A 22953-nucleotide genomic window follows, 5' to 3' on the forward strand; every position below is an offset into this window, starting at 1 on the left:
TGTTTTTACAGATACCTTTTTTTCATGTATCGCTCATTCCAAAAAAATGTGGTAAACTTTACTATTTCCTTCTGGCTGGTGACTGTATTTTCAGATTTATGTGGTAACAGGAAAGCTTTTGATTTTAATATGTTAACGAAAGGAAACACAAATTTGAACCTGATTTTATTTAATGTTAACTGAGACATCACATTTCAGAAAACAAAAGAATAACTGTCTTAATGTAAGTAATCGGTTGGATGAGTTTCACATTGATATGTTACAATTTTACCCTGTTCACCTGCAGTATTTCGCTTTAAACTGCATTTTAAACCTTTGTTGTGTGGTGTCACTACTGTGTGTGCAGCTGTGGATCTCACTCAAAATGGTAGATATTGAAAAATATCCAATTATACTGTATTATGCTATGAATGAGACCACTAAAAAAGTTAGAAAACTGTATCACTCTGTTGTGATTCATGCATAAAAGATCTAAATATTTCTTCCATCTCAGGTCAGAACAGGAAATGTAATCATACAGGCATGTGCCCAATTTCCACTGATTAATGAGATGCAGTGACCTCACAGGCATAAGAAACCAAAGTTAAAGACCCAAGACAAAAATACAAATGACCCAAAATAAACAAGCACTGAGAGAGCGCAGTACTCCGCCAAGGCTGCTCAGTCATTGTATCATTTCTGACGGATTAAATCTTTAATAAAAAATGACCCTGCGCTGAGCACTGGTGTGTGTTAAGCATGTGTACATTATGTACAGAAGGACAGACACACGTACGCTGATAGTCACATATCTCTGCAATGTTCCTTGGCGGAGTAACAAACGTTTTCTAAAATGAACCTGTCATGACTGTAAAGGCAAAGCAAGTCTGTGTTGCACATTTCAAAGGTCTAAACAACCACAGGGGGTTAAAGTACGTTCCATTTTCTTAGCATTCGTCAGTATGAACATAAAAATCTTCACAATTCTTGAGACCACCAACAGAAAAGCCAACTAGTTTCTTTTTGCACTCATTATATTTTCTGTGTAAAAGCGTATATTGCTGTTTCTTCCACCCACCTCCACCTTTACAACACTGTAAGACACCTATCAGCTGTTTCAGACACCGACTGGTGGTAAAAATGACCAAAGACAGAAGTCAGTATGTTAATAGATACTATTTATTACACCATTAATTACTTGTAAGCTGTGTGCAAATTACAGCGCCGCTTCGGAGACAGAATCCTCCTCCTCCAGATGATCTCAGTCAGGCTGTCAGGACTGTGAATACGCAGCAATACAACTGACAAGGGAATAATTTGATCCAAGGTCAGTCGAGCAAATTTCCAATTAACTGTTGAACATTTTCAGGTTACTGTGGTTACAAACACCTACAAGTTTTAAAAGTAGTTCGATATCTCGTTGTGTGCTGTGCTGCTGCATCTCTCCTCGTGCTCAGTGATTTTTCCTCTAGCAGCGAAACATGCGTGTCTTTTTTTATGCTGTACTAAGCAGTAAAATGAAAGTTGGGAGTGAGGAAGTAGGAAATGTGATTGGTCAAACAGTCCACCATAAACTTCTAAACTTGTATGGATTCCCCCTGGGCATCTTTAGAGGTCTAGTGTTCCTTCAAATACTTCTGTTTTTGTACAGATTAAACAAACATGTTAGTTAGTAAAGCTTTGGTGGTGCAGGCAGATGGAGAAAAGGTTAATTTTACACTAAAACGTCATTCTTTCGAGGGACCAAAAAGAGTCATTCATAGTGAACAAACACACTACAGCTGCATGAAAAGCTGTTAAAATGTCACCTCACAGGAAAGCCACAGTATCTGGGTTCATTTTTTTGCATCCCAGAAGTAGAGGACGTCCTCTCCATGTGAGGAGGAACAGTCTGTGTATATTTGAAAATAAAATCTGCGACACAATAACCTTCTTTAACAGCAAGCAGCTTCAGAGTATGGGTCACCGCTGAGGACAGGTGACTCGGGTGTGTCCTTGCACGTGGCAGATGCCGCAGGTGCGAGGTTTCTTAGCGGCGGGCGGTTTGTTAGCGATGCCATGTCCCGTTATCTTCCTCCCCCTCCTCTCTCCGCCTCCATCACCGCTAAATCCACCACCGAAGCCCCCTGACACGAGAAAGAAGGGACAAACAACACGAGGAGGTTAGAAGTCACTGCATGTAAAAGCTCCAAAGACTCCAGGACTGAAGGTGCCGCGTTCGCTTGGTGAGCCAATGCCACAAGGTCTCAGTGTTTGAGTCGTGACAGCTTTTTCTTTTTTTTTTAAAAAACCGTTAATAAGGTGTAGGTAAGAGTGAGCTCTCTCTCTCTCTTTGATGTTTGATCTGCACGTACATGTTGTCTGCTTTTTCTGATACACATTATGTGTTTCACCAGGCCAGATTGGACGATCAGATGCTGTAAAAAATAAAATGATATGAACTGCAGATTTCTGTTCATAAGGCGCTGTTAATGTGAGATACGTTTGAGGTAAATAGTTATTTGCAATGGTCAAAATCAAGCCCGGCAAGTAGTAACGGTGACTAAAGTGGAATTTTGTGTTGCCTATTTTTAATACAATCAGAAACAATACTGTAGTCAACTCTGTAATTGTGGCCAAAACTACATCTACTCAATACTGTCTTGAAGGGGGTGAATACTGGTGCAATCAGCTACTAAATGACAATAATTTGTACAAATCTGTTTTCACTTTTATATGAATGAGTGAATGAATCTTTATTTTTGTAAGTTCTTGTCAAAAAGCCAAATTAAATTGACTGATTGAATGTTGAAAAGCAAAACAGGGGCACTGCATGAACAGATGGGTAACGAACGAAAGCAAAACTTCAAGTGTCTTAAGCCTGTTAAAGATTTGCACTCTTTTCCCATTAATCTGACGGCATCGAGACGTGTCAGCTTCATGTCTTAATGAACAGGTTCACAGACTTTTTCTTGCCACTGTGGTTGTGATTGGAAAGGTTAGGACTGGGGGCAAGAGAATACATTGCATCAGCAAAGTTCCTCATAAAAGTAGAAAGATGAAATAAGTTTCTGCGTGTGAGGCTCACCTGGTGGAGGTACATTCTCATCAGCCCACTGGAAGAAGCCGCACTGCTGCTCTCTTGGTTTCCCACATGTGTGGAACATTCTTCCCTTGTTCGGACCGTCCTTCTGCACCGTACGTGTCACGGCTATGTCATTGCAGTTGCACATCACCTGTCCTGCAAGTGCACCCACTTCCTGCCCTCTGCCTCCCCGAGATGTGTTTCTGATCCCCAGAGATGGCCTCCGAGGCTGGGAGGGAAGTCCTCGGCTCTGTGGTGCCCCCTGCTGAGCCGGTTGATCCGCCCACAGAAAAAAATTGCAGCTTCCAGCGTTGCACTTGTAGAACTGCCGACCCTGGTTGGGACCATCTTTGCGCACCGTCAGAAGGAGAGCTTCCTGACCACAGTTACACACAATCATATCACCGTTGGGGTCTGCACTCATGCCGCTGCCGCCTGTTGGAGGTCTTGGCTGTGGAGTCCAGGAGTGGACAGGGTGAGGATTGGAACTTGGGGCTCTGGGCGGTTCCTGTCTGGGGGGCCTCGGAGGGGGTGGACGAGGGTCACCTCCTCTTCCTTCCCCTCCGCCACCTCTACCCACTGCTCCACCACCACCTCCTCCACCTGCTCTGTGGTATTTCAGGTCGAGCACCTCTCGGAGCATCTCATCGCATCCACCAATGCAGCCGACGAATTCCAGTGGCATCATGGGTGGGAGGGTGCCCCTGCGGAACTTAAATTTCAACCTGAATAAGGCAAGACACACAGAAGTCAGCCTCCTAATCTGACAGAACTCAACCAACGACAGTGAAAAACATTTCAACTGTGCTATGATGGGCTTAAATCCATCACAGACAAAAGGCACTTTTATTTGAACACACCCCAAATATTTAGGCAAACTAAGTTAAGTTATTGGGATTAAAGGAAGTTTAAATCATATTTATCTGACAGATTTCATGTTAATGATGATTCTTCTGCTCACACCAGAATTAGTTATGGAGTTCCACAGGGTTCTGTGTTAGGACCAATATTATTTACTTTAATGTTTTTTCTATTTCAAATACTATTAGTATTACTATAGTAAACCACATTTTGCTTGCTGAAACGCAGTCGCCCATCATTCCAGGAGCCTTTAACTTCCTGGTAGATCTCGTTAAACTCCAGCGTGTCTCCCATTTCGGCTACTGATGCTAGTTTAAAGCGCTAGGTAAAGTTACGAGCTAGCTTACAGCTAATGTTACTGACTGTTAGCAGTAAACTCCAAACAACACAGTTTAGCGAACATTAAAACCATTGTTTTCTTTTGATATTAATCTGTTCGTTGAGTCTCAGAGTCTCTGCATAAATTTAAATGGTTATGCAGATGACACCCAGCTTTATTTGTCTATGAAATCAATCAGTTAGTCAAACTCCAGGCATGTCTGAAGGACATAAAGGTCTGGATGACCTGTCATTTTCTTTATTTAAATTTGGACAAAACTGAAGCTATCGTATGTGGCCCTGAACACGTCAGAAACACACCATCTAACCAGATAGTTACTCCAGATGCCTTAGCCTACAGTTCCACTATTGAAAACCTTGGTGTTATTTTTGATCAGGATATGTTGTTCAACATACACTACCGTTCAAAAGCTTGGGGTCACTTTGAAATGTCCTTATTTTTAAATGAATTTTCTTCATTCCTTCTTGAATCCAACGGCAACTTTGGATTGTTGGGTTTTCTGTTCTCTGCTTATAATTCGTATGGTCTGTACCTTACCATACAAAGAGCTTAGACACGGCATATGTTGCAAATCTACGCTATATAAATTGAATTGGATAAAGCCATTCTATTTAAAGCCACACTTACTGTCAGTCTTATCAAAGATATATTCCACAAACTGATATTATATTATGAAATGTAATTTAAAGACTTCAGGGAGTGCCATGTCCTCCAGCCTGGTATGTTCAACTTAAATGAGCACAAACAGATGTGATAAGTTCTGACTAATATATGAAGGCATTGTTAATACACAAACATTAAACACAGGACCGTGCAAAGGACTGATGATGGAGATAAACAGTCCACCAGAAAGTTGAGTTTTCAAAATGTGTGTGCGCAAGACAAAAGTTGGTATAACACAGCAAGTTGCCGTGGCGACCAGCAAGGCTGCAGCACAAAGCATTAGTTCACTCCTGCACACATATTCTGCTAACAGCATTTGAAGTTATCCAACAAACTGAAAGCTGCTGGGTAAAATGTGATAAAAAAAAAAAAAACACTGATATTGTTTTAGAAGAAATGCTGTAGCTCAACTTTGAGCGCTGTACCAGATTGGTTGCTATGGCAACAGATGCTGGTGTGGAGCACTTTGGCTCGCTGCTTGCGAGTGCGCCCTATATTTGGACTGAGCTGAGGCACGTGCTCAAGGGGTTAACGCCCACTGGTGTAAACAAGTATTTCTGACAATTTTTTTTTTTTTTTTTGCGTTGCTGAGGCCACTGAGTGTGTTCAGCGTCTGTTGGTGTTTGCACAACTGAGATGGCAAAATCAGGCACTGAAGGCTCTTGGCATTGAAGTGACCACTGAAAAGAAGATGTTTTTCATAGTTAATGTGTGCCCAGTTACTAAAGGTCTGAACTGTGCTGGAGGAAAATGACGTGGATGAAGGAATCTTTAACAGGCACTTATAATATCGTATACTCTGAATCTTAGTCAGCAGTGCAGTAAAGTTCCATCAAACTGACAAAGGTAGAATTTGATGAATAAATTAGTAATAGTTTACTGTAACGACCTCACAACATTTAAATATTCTGCACTTTGTGTTGAGCCTCTCTGACCAACAGATTATAAGATGTTACAAGGTTCAATTAGAAACATGAGAGACTGTGTTTATTAAAATCAAAAATTGGACCTGATTTACATTTGTCCACCATTCTCATCACATTACGCAGCGATAAAGCATTTTATGTGCCTCTGCAAGGCTTGTAATGCTCTCATATGGCATTGTGCCGCAGTTGGGTCATGTGCTCCAAATGTTCTAACAACTCTAGAAGTTATGGTAGAACTCTGCCTTGACGGTCAGACCCCGGGGGATAAACCATTGGATTGGAAATGCATACCGACCAGTGTGTTGTGGCATTTTTAAGATTGAACAAATGATAAAACTAGACGACTAGGATGTATAAATCAGATCAAACACTGATAAGACTGGAAGACCTAACATCTCAACTGAAGTTATGAATACACTAAATAATCCTGTGGAAAGCGGCAACTCAAACGGAAGCCTATGGAGCCCATATAAGGCGATAAGACCGGCACTCATGAGTTGAAACCGTAGGTCACGCTAAGCTAAGCAGAAATAATCTGCTATAGCAGAAATAAAAAACAGGAGGTGGCTTAACTTCTGATACGATTACATCATATACATTCTGATTGGGTCTTAAGACGATGGGTTGTGGCCTTCCAGAACGGAAGAGGAGTGTTTAGGAGAAGGTATGTAAGACGATGTAACTAGAGATGTCCAATAATATCGACCCACCAATAATACGATAATATCGGCCCGATATTGGCAGAAAAATATAATATTGTTCAATATCGTTTAGTTTTTTTTTGCCTATCATGAAAACCGATAAAATAATGCCTAGATTCTGCCAGCATTTACTCATAGAGGGAGAGAGGGAGTGTGAACTGTTGTTTGAGACAATTTTAAAAAAAAAAATGGCATAAATATGGCATTTTTTCCATAACTTAAGTTGAAGTAGTTTTCTTACTTTGCACAGACAATGTTTACATTTGGAAAGCCTTGTTGCATTTGAGAATGCATCCAATGGGGCATCACAATAAAATTGGGCATGATGTGTTTATTCCACCACAGGAGATATGTGATGTTACCTAAAATTAGTTAAATAGCCCACATATATCGGTTGATATCGGAATCAGAAATTGAGAATTGGACAATATCAGCATATCGGTTATTATACAAAAAGCCACTATTGAACATCCGTAGATGTAACGCTTTGTGTAGTCAGTTAAAATATTGAGATTTTCCTCATGCTTGTTCATACTGCCTCTGTATTGAATAAACATTATTCACATCAGACTCTGAAGACTACTTGAAGACTCTTTCTTGAAAACTTTCTGAAGACTAACTTTTGATCCAGAATTGATTTTTTGACTGCATGTTTGACAAAGCTGCCTCATCATCGCTGGCCTTTTGCGGGCAGACCGAGTCACAAATGATCACAAAAATGTGGGCAACACATATCCCACTGCTGATAACGTGGTGTCATACACTCTCTGACCCCTGACACTTACTGTTCAAACGTGTTGCAGACTGTGACATGTACCAGTATCAGATGTTTTTGATCACCCTTTGTATTGTAAATTAATTCTACTTACTACATCTTTAATGTTTCTGGGGGTACTGCAGAGATTTACTAAAACATTTCCATATAGTTCTGGACTCACAAGAGGCCGATTAAAAGACTGTGTTCTTACATACAGATACCGAGTGTCGCTGTTATGAAAGCTATTGTATTTGATGATTGAATGTTCTTATTCATTTATAACTGTGTGATGTGCGGATTCATGTGCGCTCAGTAATTTTCCATGAAGCGCTGAGGAACCAAGGACTAAGCGCCGTGTCTGCAGCGAAACTAAAGATAACACATACCAGTTGTGTGACTTGTGCTTATGTGCCTGTATAAAAGCTATGCTGTTTCTCGCCTTCGTCAGGTCACTTGTCCAGACTGTGTTCTGTTCAAGTGATTTCTTGTCACAGGTAAAACTTTGCTTTGACTTGAGAGATGACTCCAAGTGTTCATTTGGAAAAGTTAGGACTCCATTGAAGAATTTTCCTGACAGTCATACTACACATGAAAGAAGTTCCTACTTTCCTGTTGGAAAACTTCAACAAGTTCAGAATCATTTTATTTTTTGTCTTGTTTTTAGCTTGTAGTGTTCAAAGTGCTGTAATTCAATTTGAAGAGATTGTAGTTCTGTATCTGCATTGACAGTAATCCCCACTGCTTTGGTTGAGTGGAAAAGCAAACAGGTCTTTGCTTCTCTTTCTGTGTGAATGAAAACAGAGCAACTGGCTCTTACCTGTTTGTCCCTTGCATTGCATCAGAGCACATTTGCATAAATTCAAACAGCTGTACAATGCTGTTGGGCACCCTCTAAATCACTGTATGTCAAAAGACAGAGCCGGAATGCAACGAAGCACAATGAAGTCCATATGTGTAAAGAGTCTTCAGCCACACTAGCAGTTCTGAGGTCTTTAATGTGTCATTATCCCTCAGCTGAGCAATTTGTGAGTCAGTCAAATAGCGTACAAAGCCCCCACTCCCATTCTGTTCTGATGTGTGAAATAATGGAGGGCCTGGGTCCAAAAACATTTGTAACTTGCCTAAATTAAGTGCAACATTACGAGTACCTTTGAGGAAAGACATTTTATAAAGTGTGCATAATTAGCCCCTTTATATAGATAATCACGTTTCACCACTCACTCTGATGAGAAACTTTTTACTCTGCCTTCCAGTGTATGGACTCTAAGCAGATAATAGTGTCTGGTTGTGGTGGCATGCATTTTTTCTATTGATATTTTTCTAAATTACAAATGTGTAGGCTTGTAGCACTGAATGAGAATGTTTCATAGTTAATTTTATTCATAAGATACACTACCGTTCAAAAGTTTGGGGTCACATAGAAGCTTTTTTTTCAATGAAGATAACATTAAATTAATCATAAATCCAGTCTAGACATTGTTAATGTGGTAAATGACTATTGTAGCTGGAAACAGCTGATTTTTAATGGAATATCTGCATAGGGGTACAGAGGAACATTTCCAGCAGCCATCACTCCTGTGTTCTGATGCTACATTGTGTTAGCTAATGCTGTTGAAAGGCTAATTGATGATTAGAAAACCCTTGTGCAATTATGTTAGCACATGGATAAAAGCGTGAGTTTTCATGGAGAACATGAAATTGCCTGGGTGACCAAAAACTTTTGAAGAGCAATGTATGTGAACACTAAATAATACGACAATTAGGATTTTAAACTTTATTTTTATTTTTTCTGTTAAAAAAAAATTTTTCACCCTTGTATATATTGTAAATAAAGCTGCTGTAACAACGTAAATTTTCCCTGGAGTGGGGAGAAATAAAGAACTTTATCTTTATCTTATCTTATCTTTTTTTGTGCCAGAGTACTGTCTTTGTCATCACGGTTTGACCAATCAAATTAATCGTCATCCTAAAATGTATTTATTTCAGACATATTCAGATGCTTCTCAGTGTTGGAATGTGACATGCACAGCTCTGTGTTTTCACCAATGAAACGTGGTCCAGTGTAAAACCAACACTCACATGTGTATGGGATGTGGCCGACAGGTGGGACAAACGCTGTCGTCTCTGCTGACCTCCAGCACCATGTCAGGAAACCACACTGCCGTCTTACAGGCTGGGTAGCCCACACATGACAAGTATTTACTGCAGGGGGAGACACAGAGCAGGTAAAACAGTTAAATGTCAACAGAGAAAATGCAGAAAGAGTTACGAGAGGAAAAACAAAACAAAACAAAACAAGGTGTTTAATATAGTTTAAGCAGATTCACAACAGATTTCCAAAGTATATTTTTGTTTGCCTTGAAGATAAAATCCAAATTCTGATCATTTTGGTAGAATACTATGAGTCAACTTGCAACAACTTCAAGCTTAATCCACCATGGTGAATGCTTAGTCATCTTTATTTTTGTGATGTGCATGTTATGTGCTCATATGTGCTCCTGTTGTGAAAGCTAATCCTTACTGGTGTTGGTACCTAAATATTTTTTTAATTTATGAACTGCATTGTAGGAAAGTGAAACCTTAAAAGTCTCTCAACATAATTGGATTTAAAGGAATAATACGTTACGAATTATGCTGCAGCACCAATGAGATACTACATTACTGTTACAATAAATACACACCTTTAACAAAAACAAACCGTTTATTGTAATAAACTACTTATAATTTGTTTTTTATTTCTTCCAGATTTTATGTGTGGACAAAAACATGTGTCACATTTTAAGGGAGACTAAAAGAATATAAGGCAGAATTAGGTTTTAAAGTGCAAGAAGACCAACAGCTGAACCCATTTAGGAACACACCATTTGTTTTCTTCTAATTGTTGGGTTTTAACCTCGCATTCTTTGTCCCATCTCACCTGTTTCCTTCCCTCTTCTTCTTCAGCACCATGTCCCGACCACAGTTCGGGCACTTTCTCACCGGCAGCAGGATCTCCATGTCCTGTTCCTGTTCCTCAGTGATCTCCTGAGCTGCACCCAGATACGGTGACAGAGCTTCATCTAACCTGAGGCAACAGAATGACTTCTTAGTAGAAGCAAGCAGTGATTCCAGAACAGGTGTAACTAATCCATCATTGTAAAACATGACAAGGTTTTGCTAACTAGTGAGCATCCGTAACTAACTTTTTTGCCTTCCTGACAGACTCAATGAAGACGGTCTTGTACTTCTGGATGTGGTGCTGCAGCACGTTCTGTTTGTCTTTCCTGCCCTCTGACACCAGCTTAAGGTCCGCCTCCAGTTCAGCACGTAGGTTTGGTTTTGACATCTCATAGCCCATGGAATTGTAACCTAAACAGACACACATTTGATATTTAGCGTAACTGAGTGACAGGGAAGGAAGCTTATAAACATCTCTGTGTATTTAATGTTCGATATACAAGATATTGAACAAAAAAGTTGCATTAAATTAGCAGCAGACAACTATGTTATGTAGAGATAAAGCTGAGTAATGGTGTCCTGACAAGCTGATACTTTAGTGATATCTAGTGAATGTGAATGTAGTAAACAGCATCTTTAACCCTTTGATGCACCACATGGGTCAAGAGATACCCATTTTCCATTGAATATGGGTCCCTTTTGACTCATGTTGTGCATCAAAGGGTTAAAGTCAACAGTAAATTCGGTATGTACAGTATGTGTGCACACATACCCTCCACCAGTCCCATGCCAAGTTCTCCAGGGAGAAATCTCTGGTCAGCTGTCAAGCCCACATACATGCGGCTCTTTATAGTCTCAATGTGCTCTGCATGGGTTGCATCTGTGCCTGTAACACACAGTTAACACAATACAGTTTACATTACACATAAAACAGTGAATTCCAAACAAACTACGTCTAAGTCAGCTCAACAAAACCTTTTCATTTGCTGTTACTGACAGAAATACTGTAAAATCTGCTAACACTGCATGTTATATGAATCTGACAACGAATAAGAGTCCAATCTCTTCATCAAGATTTTCTTATTTCTAACATGTTTGTAAGTTAAATATTTGTGGATTTGCAAGCTGCCAAATGCACACACACACATTAGAAACACAATTTCTGCCTTTATGTGTCCACAACCTACCAATGCCATGCTTCTCCATCAGCGATATGAGGTCGGCTTCAGTGAGCAGCTGAGGAGGACTCGTCTGTCCGTCCACCATCTCAATAGCAGAGGGCTGGAACTGGGATTCTTGTTCATACACTGGGATCAACTACAAAACAGAGATACGAAAATATATCACATACAAGCAAGAAGAGACATGAAGCAGCTTGTATCAGCGAATGGTAATGAAGACAAGACCGTTTTTGAAGCTTTTAGCTGAGGCTGGCAATTATTTAATCTCTTCTACGGAAGACTAAACTGTATAAAGTGGGCTTGAAATGAAACATTTATTTATTTCAAATTATTATTTTATTTCAAAGAGTTCATAGGCTGTTAGTAATTTCAACCTTGGTGTTCCACTTGTCATACGGGTAAACATCCAGGTAGTTCCTTGCAATGATCATGAGTCCAGAGGCGGAGAACTTCTCCTGAGCGATGTCTATGTCCACCACAGTCTCCTGCCCCAAAGCATCCTGGGATACACATGCTAAGAAGTGCCGGACAATGAACTCGTACACGCGTCCTTCATTGCCCTGAAAAAAATGGAAAGACAATTATTACTCTGTATTCAGGACTGTGTGCACACATATATGCAGGCAACACTATTTAGACTTTATACCATACTCATCAATATAAAAAAGAAGGGCAAAAGATCTCTTTTCTGCCCTGATTAAGGTTTCTCTAGATTTTCAAAAGGATCTTTTATGAATGCAAGAAATTTTTGCAATGCTAGGGAACGTGTTTTTGTAAACCTTCCAAAACTGGTAAAGTTGCAGTTTACAATCTCTCCTTCTGTTCCTAATTTATGGGGCTGAATACAGGACAGAAATGTGATTTTTGCAGAGCATTATGATGTCACATTGAGGATAAACCTAATGGGTTAATCCTCAAATTCAAGTGAACTTTAGTGCCAAATTTGAAGAACGTCTCTCTAGTCTTTCAAAAGATACGACGTTCATGAGAAAGGGATGAACGTATTGAACAACCTGAAAACATAATGGCTCATGATGGTGTAAAAAAATTACAGAAAGTTAGGAAGGGTTTTGGCAACATCCATTCATCCATTATCTATACACCGCTTATTCCTCACTAGGGTCGCGGGGGGTGCTGGAGCCTATCCCAGCTGACTCGGGCGAAGGCAGGGGACACCCTGGACAGGTCGCCAGTCTGTCGCAGGGCTACATATATAGACAAACAAGCACTCTCACATTCACACCTACGGGCAATTTAGAATAATCAATTAACCTCAGCATATTTTTGGACTGTGGGAGGAAGCCGGAGTGGTTTTGGCAACATGTAGTACAAATTTATTATATATATTTATATGTGTTTAAAATGGTTTTTAATACCTAGCGGCACGGTGACATTTGATTACTTTTATTTCTTTTAGATGTATATTTTAGTGCTGTTTTATTGCTGTTTATTTTTATTGTTTTATTGTATATTTTACTGCTGCCTCTGTCTTAAGTTACTGTGTTGTTTTTAAGTTATTCTCTTGAAGCACTTCGGTCACCCTTTGGGCTGTTGTAAAGGGCTATAGAAATACATTTTGATTGATTGATTGATATTACAAGACATAAAAATGCTGATTATAAGGAGACACATGAGCAGTTCATGTGCTCTAGCTCAGCTCCACTTCCTGCAGACCTACCTGCAGCGTGCCGGTGTAATTGGTGGGGTGTATGGGAGGGTGGGCTTGGTCAGAGTTCTTGCCCTGCCGTGGGTTGGGACCCCCCGGCTGGTCCAGCACCCGCTGGGCGAACGTCCCCCATGCTGGGCTTTGTGTCTGCTGCTCCACCAGGGGGCCGAGAGACAGGTTTGCAGGAAAGATGTTGGTCTCTGTGCGGGGATAGCTGATAAACCTGAGCAATAAACAAATAAATACAAGTCATCTTCATGCAAACACGCACAGAAAAAGGGGATGTTCTCGAAATATGACCTCACCAGGTAACTCAGCCATCAAATGTCTGAACTGCCAGGTGGACTTTTCATTTTTTAACCGTCGCTGTACCCCACCACAATAGATTCAAAATGAAGCAATCAAAATCAACAAAAATACTGTTCTGTTAAGGAATTACAGCCATTTTTTACCCAGGCTTAGAAATATGTCATTTCTGATGTTTGATTTTTATGTTTTTCTGATGTTCACAATGAATGCCTCAAGCGTTAAAATGAAAAGTGGTGGAGGGTCCAAACACAGACAAGTTACTCCACTGTTTCTAGATGATATGTTGTTGTTGAACTGTGATATACACTACTGGTCAAAAGTTTTAGAACACCCCAATTTTTCCAGTTTTTTATTGGAAAATATGCATGTTAATGTCTCATTGTAGTCTGAAATGACAGCACAGAACAAATAAGCAAAGGAAGAAACCAAAATGTATTCTAGTTCTTTGACTCATCAAAGTAGCCACCTTTGGCAGATATGAGTAACCTCATCTTTCTTTTACCACTGGAAGTTCACCACTTACCTTTGTACCATTTCAAGCCATTCACTGGACTTGAACTACTTGAATTTCAGTTTAAAAAAATGGAAAAACTGGGCTGTTCTGAAACTTTTGATTGGTACTGTAGAAATAGCTGTTTTCAAAGTACAAGTTTGACTTTTTGGTCATCCATGTGAACAAAATGCAGTTTGGCAACATGTAGTACAAAGTTATTATATATATTTATATGTGTTTAAAATGGCTTTTAATACCTAGCGGCACGGTGACATTTGATTACTTTTATTTCTTTTAGATGTATATTTTAGTGCTGTTTTATTGCTGTTTATTTTTATTGTTTTATTGTATATTTTACTGCTGCCTCTGTCTTAAGTTACTGTGTTGTTTTTAAGTTATTCTCTTGAAGCACTTCGGTCACCCTTTGGGCTGTTGTAAAGGGCTATAGAAATAAATTTTGATTGATTGATTGATTGATTGATTGATTGATATTATAAGACATAAAAATGCTGATTATAAGGAGACACATGAGCAGTTCATGTGCTCTAGCTCAGCTCCACTTCCTGCAGACCTACCTGCAGCGTGCCGGTGTACTTGGTGGGGTGTATGGGAGGGTGGGCTTGGTCAGAGTTCTTGCCCTGCCGTGGGTTGGGACCCCCCGGCTGGTCCAGCACCCGCTGGGCGAACGTCCCCCATGCTGGGCTTTGTGTCTGCTGCTCCACCAGGGGGCCGAGAGACAGGTTTGCAGGAAAGATGTTGGTCTCTGTGCGGGGATAGCTGATAAACCTGAGCAATAAACAAATAAATACAAGTCATCTTCATGCAAACACGCACAGAAAAAGGGGATGTTCTCGAAATATGACCTCACCAGGTAACTCAGCCATCAAATGTCTGAACTGCCAGGTGGACTTTTCATTTTTTAACCGTCGCTGTACCCCACCACAATAGATTCAAAATGAAGCAATCAAAATCAACAAAAATACTGTTCTGTTAAGGAATTACAGCCATTTTTTACCCAGGCTTAGAAATATGTCATTTCTGATGTTTGGTTTTTATGTTTTTCTGATGTTCACAATGAATGCCTCAAGCGTTAAAATGAAAAGTGGTGGAGGGTCCAAACACAGACAAGTTACTCCACTGTTTCTAGATGATATGTTGTTGTTGAGCTATGATATACACTACTGGTCAAAAGTTTTAGAACACCCCAATTTTTCCAGTTTTTTATTGGAAAATATGCATGTTAATGTCTCATTGTAGTCTGAAATGACAGCACAGAACAAATAAGCAAAGGAAGAAACCAAAATGTATTCTAGTTCTTTGACTCATCAAAGTAGCCACCTTTGGCAGATATGAGTAACCTCATCTTTCTTTTACCACTGGAAGTTCACCACTTACCTTTGTACCATTTCAAGCCATTCACTGGACTTGAACTACTTGAATTTCAGTTTAAAAAAATGGAAAAACTGGGCTGTTCTGAAACTTTTGATTGGTACTGTAGAAATAGCTGTTTTCAAATCCAATCCAATCCAATCCAATCCAACTTTATTTGTAATGCACTTTACAAAACAACACAGTTGACCAAAGTGCAGTACACACATAAAACATATGAGACATTAAAAAAAGAGTAAAACAAAACAGCAATAAAATTGTTCAAAGTACAAGTTTGACTTTTTGGTCATCCATGTGAACAAAATGCAGCCAAATCAGTGCCTTCTTTGGCATAGTTGGGAGAACAAATGTTAAATAAATTAGACCTAGCAGTCTCCATTAGGTTCAAAGCAAAGAAAACATTTTCCACAGGTATTCTGTTCCTCCTGCTGCCTAAACTATTTGGATTAATCCTGGAGAGCTGTTGTTGATTTTGCCTGATGAAGGTAAAAGGGGAAATTGTCTGATCAATAAGAATTTGGTTGGATTTGCACATAATAACCATCCAATCAACCAGTCGGCATGAAGATTACAGCCCCAGCAAAAACAAGGACTAACTGAAGGCAGCTGGCTGGGGAAGAAACTCCACATTTAGTGCTGTCCTTGAGTTCCAGACTTCAGGCAGCCATCGACTGCAAAGGGATTAGCACCAAAGTATTAAAAAATAATCCTTCTATTTATAATTAATGTTTATAGCTTTTGAGCCTTTAAACTGTTTGACTGTAAAGAAATATGACTGTAGTTCCTTAATGCTACCAAACACAAATTCAACACTTAGAATCAGCTCCAGGTCTTTTATCTCTTTAATTTGCCACGAATCACAGGAAAACATAACCACACCTGCCATAAAACTCCCTGTCAGTCAATTGCCAAATTACTTCTGGAGTAATTATGCAAAGCTGTGTAAAAATGGCTGTAATTCCTAAACAGTTAATGCAATATTTTTGTTAAACCCCTTGAATAAAAGCTGATAGTCTACACTTCAATCACACCTTGACTGCTTCATTTCAATTCCACTGTGATGGTGGACAGAGACAGAGTTATGAAAACTGTGTCATTGTCCAAATACTTCCACAGGGCTGTATGTACACTAACTCAGTAGCTCCTGTTCAAAAATTCTCACACTCACCCTTGGGTATAGAGTTTTTCTGCAATTTTCATGGTCTCTTTGGCACTGATTTTTAGCTTCCGAGATGCCAGTTTCTCCAGTTCCTGTACGTCACATAAATACAGAGGACTGTTTGAAGTGGGACACATGAGAAGGACACGTGTGCTACAAACACTTTAGATGATAAACAAATGTGCACGTGTTACGCAATGTGTACTATGTGTGTCTGTGTAGTCGTTTAACCTTATATTCTTACCACAGTGTCCAAAGGCAGCGGCCTCCATTTGCTCTTGGGTTTGCTGGTTACTGAGGTGACTGTTGCTATGGGATCCTGGAAATGAATGAAATTATATCCTCTTTGTACATCTGGCTTTTAATCCATTTCATTTGTGCAGGTCAGAAATACTTTTACATGCACACAATCACAGTAAATACCCACATTTGTAAAATTAATATGATCAAAATAATATGTTGTCAAGACAAGACATGTTCACTCACATTTTGCTAAATGGGATTCAGTATGAATATATCCTACAACTGCTGCGTTGGTGTTAGACCAAAGGCAACACTGGAGAGAGTGAGCAGTTTGACATGTAAATAAAAGGTACTGTGGGGTTGTTGTACTTTTATAGCATGGCTCTTGACAGCAAAGCCACTGAACATCCCCAATTATAGACCAATTTTTGAGATGAAAGAACAATGATTAAATGTTTTTACCAGATAAAATCAAAGCTTCCAGTATCATTGCTCTTCTTCAGAATCGGTTTCTAGTTCAAACATGCATGGCAGAACTACTCCAGTATTATAATTTTCCATTGTTCTATTGGGTAGTTTTACAGTGTTTGAGTTGAGTCATAGGTGGGCTGGTGTGACGTGACACACATAGAGCCACGTACACTTAAAGAGACAATTGTGGAGGGTATAATCTAAGACATTCTAAGGCAGGAAGGTAAATATGTAACTTTGATACACAGATATGACTTTTTAGGGTTTTTAAGGAATTTAAAGGCCTTGTATTTACTGGTAACAGATATAAAAGTAGGAATAAAGCTCAAATGTTTTGTGAGGATGGGAATTATTTTAATATGTTTGTTAGGCTTCAAGGACAAGAATACTGAATGTGAAAAGAACATTTACAACATCACAGAGCACAATTAAAAGCTTAAGTAATATGTTTTTTCTGTCAGTGCAAGACAAAAAAATCAAGCAATGGCCTCTAAAAACAAAAAGTTCAGTAGAGTTCAAAGGGTCTGTACAGACACATCATTCAGTTTAACTATTTTATTTATGTGTGCAGCCTTGGTGTGGTGTTTGTCTGACTAATTATGAGTTTTCCTTCTGATACTCAAATCTCGCTCTATTGGAAGCAGTGACAACAACTAAGTGATAATTACAAGGCTTGTCAGCATCAGCTTTGCTAGCAAAGTGTTTTTTGTGATTCAGATGACACCTCTCTCCTGCATTCAGTCAGTGAAACCACACAAGAATTTAAAAAAAAGAGAAAAAAGGTGTTGAGGCTCGATCAACAAAAAGAATATTAGTTAAATTATAACAAAACCAAAACAGAATGACCATTGTAAATATATATAGGGTACATGGGTCCCAATTATCATGGCTGTTTTATTATCAGCCTTTATAACAGTATGATAATCACTGATGTTACTGACAAGGTTAAGTGTTATTTTACATTCATTTCTACAATAACTTATTGTATATAAATTTGGTAAGAGGATTTTGAATAACATAGTTGAATTGTTTTGACCTGATTTGCCATATTTGAGAAGACATAATTATGCACAGATGAATAATTACACATATTAATGCACTCAAAAACACGTAAATAGGCACATACCTCCATGCAGATCTGATAGAGAACCAGACAAGCCGTGTGACTGAAGAGACGGTTTCTTTTCCAACTGAACTCCACAGTGTCCTCCTCTACCTCATGCAGCACTGAAAAAAAACAGACAAGCAAGAAAGGGGTGACTATCCTCTCAAACCCAAAATTCTTGCATCCCTGTTAGATTTGGGTTCATGCGTGGATGAATACGCACCTTTGATCTTGTAGAAGGTCTCTGGTATGAAGGCCTGGATAGCTTTGAACCGCTCCACTACAAAGCCCAAAGTGGGAAACTGACAGCTGCCGTACGAGATTAACTGATTGGCGAGGGACTCTGGAAAGATCTTCTGCAGGCGAAGCGTCTGGAATCGGGTAAAGGATGCACCTGTAGATGAGCACAGGAAAGAGGATTACAGGGTTTTCTGTTCCATGACGCATTTCAGTCAAACAGTAGCACTAGTGTTGTATAATACGCAAAAAAAATCTCTTTCTTCATGCAGTACAGTGAGTGCAGCTTTACCTATTCGCAGGTCCAGCTCCTGGCGGACATCAACAGCATCACTGATGTTAGCATCTGGCTCCATCAGAGTTTCGCAAGCTCTCCGAATTGAGTTGGGTGTGATCTCAGAGAATTTGGCCCGAAAGACCTGTAAATTTGGCTTCACTAAAAAGAAAAAACACACATACACTATTATTATGAGCCTTTTGTGGACAAATACTCACAAGGAAAGTCTGCATAGTGATTTAGATCAATATGACCTCACCAGTATTATGAATGCTAATGGCTCTATGTTAGTTTGACATTTACAATATACCAATTCACTTACTTGCTGAAAGCTGCTTGCCATTTTCATTGTGTTTTATACATTTTATAAACTTGGAGGTGTAAAATAAAAGCTCTGTTATTCCTCTAGCCCCCTTAACTAGATGCCCTTGAACATTTCAAGCCAGTAAGAATTTTATTTAGATCCTACTGTAAAGAATAGCCGTAAACATGAAGATCTGCGTAATCCTACAGTAGTGTAATATTCTTTGGGTATGACGAACTGAAAGTAAATGATGATGTAACCTTGGCAAATGCTATCTGAACTGATGAGTAGTGTGTGTGCGTAGTCACCGATGCTTTGATTGTACTGAATGTGTGCGTGAAGTAAAAAGAAGAAGCTGTGTAAGGACGTCTGGAAGGATGGTGAGAGATCACAAAGTACAATCTGTAACTTTGATTTGAGCGTAAATTGTATGCTTTCTAGGAGATGAAATGTGGAGCGCTCAACACATAATGGTGTATACTTAAGGTACTGTTACTTCGAAAATATATTGTAATCATAGCAATACATAAAAGCTTAATATGCATGAACTCTATCACAAGATAATGAGGGTGAGATGGGAAGCAAAGGTCTGAACATGTCGGGGCATGTTTTCTGTAAAACATGATGAAACTCTATTCAGTAGACAATTTTCCCAAAATGTCAAACTATTCTTTAATATACATCCGTTCATCACTATTAAAAGGTGTTTAGATGCACATTCACTTGCTTCAACACAGTATCTACACTGAGATGGATGTTGCTTTGGATAAAAGCGTCTGCTAAATGAAACTGTAGGATTGCAGGCACAACAGGAATACACAAATAATATTATACCTGCTTTGCAAACGTCTATAATTTCAAACCCGATGTTTTCTCCCTCCCTGTCACAATCCGTCCACACGACCAAGGCCTGGCACTGCCTCACCTCCTTCTCTAGCGTTTGCTACAGCGCAAAAGAGAGAAAAAAACAAGGAAAGGAAGATAGAAGGTTAGATGGATTAAAGAGGCATCCACACAAAAGTTACAGTATGAGTGAAATGTCCCACATGCTAATTTAAACACTAAATAATAATCATGTGATTCCTGGTAGGACAGTGAAATGAACACACCTTGATTTGGATCATGTTGTTGGGACAATACTTCTCCACCTCTGCATCAAACAGCAGCACAGGATTGCAGCTGTGCCTTTGGAGAGAAAAGGTACAAACACAGTCAGTGTTGGCTGTTATGTATGATACTGTATGAGGCCAAATAATATTTTCAAACTTACCATTTCTGGAACGGTGCTTTGAACTCCAGGCCCAGCAAATGACCTGATACTGATGTCATGGAAACCGTCACATTCTGTCGCAGCAGGAAATCAGCAAAATGAGAGACAACGTAAAAACACAGAAGGACAAACAATCAAGTGCATTACTGCAGATTTAATTACTTTACTGTATTTTACCTGACCGAAGAGATGATATTCATACTCATAGATTTTATTAAACTTTGACATTCCTTCCCTCTAAAAGACAAGAGAAGGAGATCAGTACCTGAACAATGTCAGATTAGCCATTTGTAGCAGACATGGGATGTCTTTTAATCTCAATAGAAAGTAAGTAGTGCCAGTTTATGGAAGAAGTTTCTCAACATGCAAAGCAACTTTCTTTTGTGGACTGTATAATCTGGTTAGACAACAAAACAGGAAGGCAATGTTTAGTTGAGACTATGTCAGACAAGTGTTAGGTCAACTTTATGGAAACTTTCAGGCTTTAGCTTGGATGGAGGTTTCAGGATAACATGATAGTCTGGATACATTATGTAAATACAATACATAGAGCAAAGCTGTCAGTCAGGTCTCACTAAACTGTTATACAAACTGTTAATGAAAACAGTTGCCGACTCATTTGCTGACACTTGATTATTCCAAACTGACATGCCTAGAAAATGCTTTTTGTACTTTGTATTCTTTGTTATTTCTATTATACTATTAACCTGTGTAATTGTGTATATTCCACTAACTTTTCTTCATTGTATTTTACTCTGGCAAAATAATTTCCTATGGGATGAATAAAGTAGATCTTATTGTATCTTATCTTATTATTAGTTTAAGGCAGGGGTGTCAAATATACGGCCTGCGGGCCAAAACCGGCCCTCCAGAGGCTCCAATCCGGAACTCGGGACGACTTTGTAAAGTGTAAAAATTACAGAGAAGACATTAACTACAGATTACAAATTTATAAAACTATAGATTTAAAATAATATCAAGACTATGACAAGTTGTTTTGATCATAAAGTAAAATATTAGATTGTTCATTGTTCTTTTGTCGTTTTGTCTCATTTTTGTAATATTTTGTCTTTTTTTTTGTCCGACTTTTGTATTTGTCTCATTTTTTGTTGTTTTCTCGTTTTCGTCGTTGTGTGTTTAATTTTTGTCTTGTGTTTTTTGCCTTGTTTGTCATTTTGCGTTTTGCTTTATTTGTTTTGTGTATCGTTTTTTCTTGCTCATGTTGTCTTTTTTTGGCGTTTTGTTTCTTTTTTGTCATTTTTTTCTCGTTTGTGTCATTTTTTGTGTTTTTATCCATTTTTTGTCACTTTGTAAATTTTTTATCAATTTTTTTGTCTTTTGCTTTGTTTCATGTCGTTTTTCTAATTTTTTTTGTCATTTTGCTTGTCGCTTGTGTGGTTTTCGGTCCCATTTTTGTCATTTTGTCTCATTTTTGTAATATTTTGTCTTGTTTGAGTTGGTTTTTTTTTTTGTCTTTTTCTGTCTGACTTTTGTTGTTTTGATCATATAGTAAAATACTATATCATTCAGTACCAGACACCACAAAACAATGGAAAAAATTTGAGTTGTGGTTATGTATAGGTTATTATGCTGTGATTTTACTGGTCCAGTCCACTTCAGATAAAATTGGGCTCAATGCGGCCCCTGAACTAAAATGAGTTTAACACCCCTGGTTTAAGGTGGTGAGGAGACAGGACTAACCCTCGTAGCCCTGCCGCCGGACATGATCTCGGAGATGCCTTTAGCTGCATCGTTCTTCTCCGCCACACAGAGGACCTTCTTGATCTGAGCCCGGCTCCGGATCATTTCTGTCTCCTGCGGTGTGTCCGGACACCTGCCGCTCTGTGCCGCACAGAAACACCTCCGCTGGACCCCTGGCCGCTGTAATCCCGATCGAAGCAAAGATCTCCCGAGCAGGTGCAGTACTAGCATGCTTGGCCGCCCTCACATGAAGCAACCGGTCCTCCAGCTAGTAGCTTCACTGCCGCTGTGGGTGACATGTTAGCTGACCATGCTAGCTGAAGTCATGTTAAGCGCTCCTAGAAACATTTACTAAAAGATAAAAAGAAGTAGTCATCTGCTGAATAACCTCACTCCCCACAAAGAAGATAATGACGAAAGAGAAAAGTAGTAAAAACACTTTAAAAATTGCGAACTGAAAACTTTCAAGACGTGACATCGACAGTACTGCAGTTAGCTGTTTACAAAACCCGCGCCTGCCTGTCAAAGACTGCCGTAAACACGGTCGTTAAACTGTCGTAAACTCTTACCACTGCCAAAGCGTATGAGAATCAGAATCAGCTTTAATGGCCAAAGAACATAGGCTACACCAGTGGTTCCCAACCTGGGGTCCGCGCCCCCCCCCCAGGTGGGGAGCGAAGCTTTGTCTGCTCTGAGGCTGTGATGTTATAAAAAATAGATTTTTATATTCTGGGTAAAATCTGAGTAACAGACTCGCTGTGTCATCACAAGTCTAGCTATAAAACATTTTAAAAACACATTTATTTGGTCTTTCTTCAGGTTGGCTCCTAGTTCATCCCGATGCATTAGTTTGTGTGCAGTTAGAAAATTATTGACGGAAACGGTGTCTGAAAAACGCAGAACGGGTGAAGATTCATCAG

At 39.3% G+C, this 22953-nt stretch overlaps 1 protein-coding gene across 2 annotated transcripts; it reads right to left on the reverse strand.

The window, feature by feature from the left end:
* Positions 1-1136: 1136 nt before the first annotated feature.
* Positions 1137-22566, reverse strand: top3a (DNA topoisomerase III alpha). Of its 2 annotated transcripts, XM_023273025.3 has the most exons (19): positions 22034-22565; positions 20510-20569; positions 20333-20406; positions 20172-20247; positions 19897-20005; positions 18774-18917; positions 18468-18638; positions 18266-18366; positions 16670-16744; positions 16435-16517; positions 14453-14663; positions 11784-11969; positions 11416-11545; positions 11001-11114; positions 10474-10639; positions 10209-10355; positions 9371-9493; positions 3047-3768; positions 1137-2105 (listed from the first exon to the last, which is right to left on the reverse strand). In XM_023273025.3, exons 1-19 carry the CDS (start codon positions 22262-22264, stop codon positions 1942-1944), a joined length of 3087 nt encoding a protein of 1028 aa, XP_023128793.2. In that variant the 5' UTR covers positions 22265-22565; the 3' UTR covers positions 1137-1941. The 2 variants fall into 2 exon arrangements, with proteins under 2 accessions (XP_023128793.2, XP_054861464.1); XM_055005489.1 differs by lacking the exon at positions 20510-20569 and having other exon boundaries at positions 22034-22566.
* Positions 22567-22953: the final 387 nt, after the last annotated feature.

The sequence above is a fragment of the Amphiprion ocellaris genome, chromosome 19 (assembly GCF_022539595.1).
Source record: "Amphiprion ocellaris isolate individual 3 ecotype Okinawa chromosome 19, ASM2253959v1, whole genome shotgun sequence".
In the NCBI taxonomy this organism is placed as follows: domain Eukaryota; kingdom Metazoa; phylum Chordata; class Actinopteri; family Pomacentridae; genus Amphiprion; species Amphiprion ocellaris.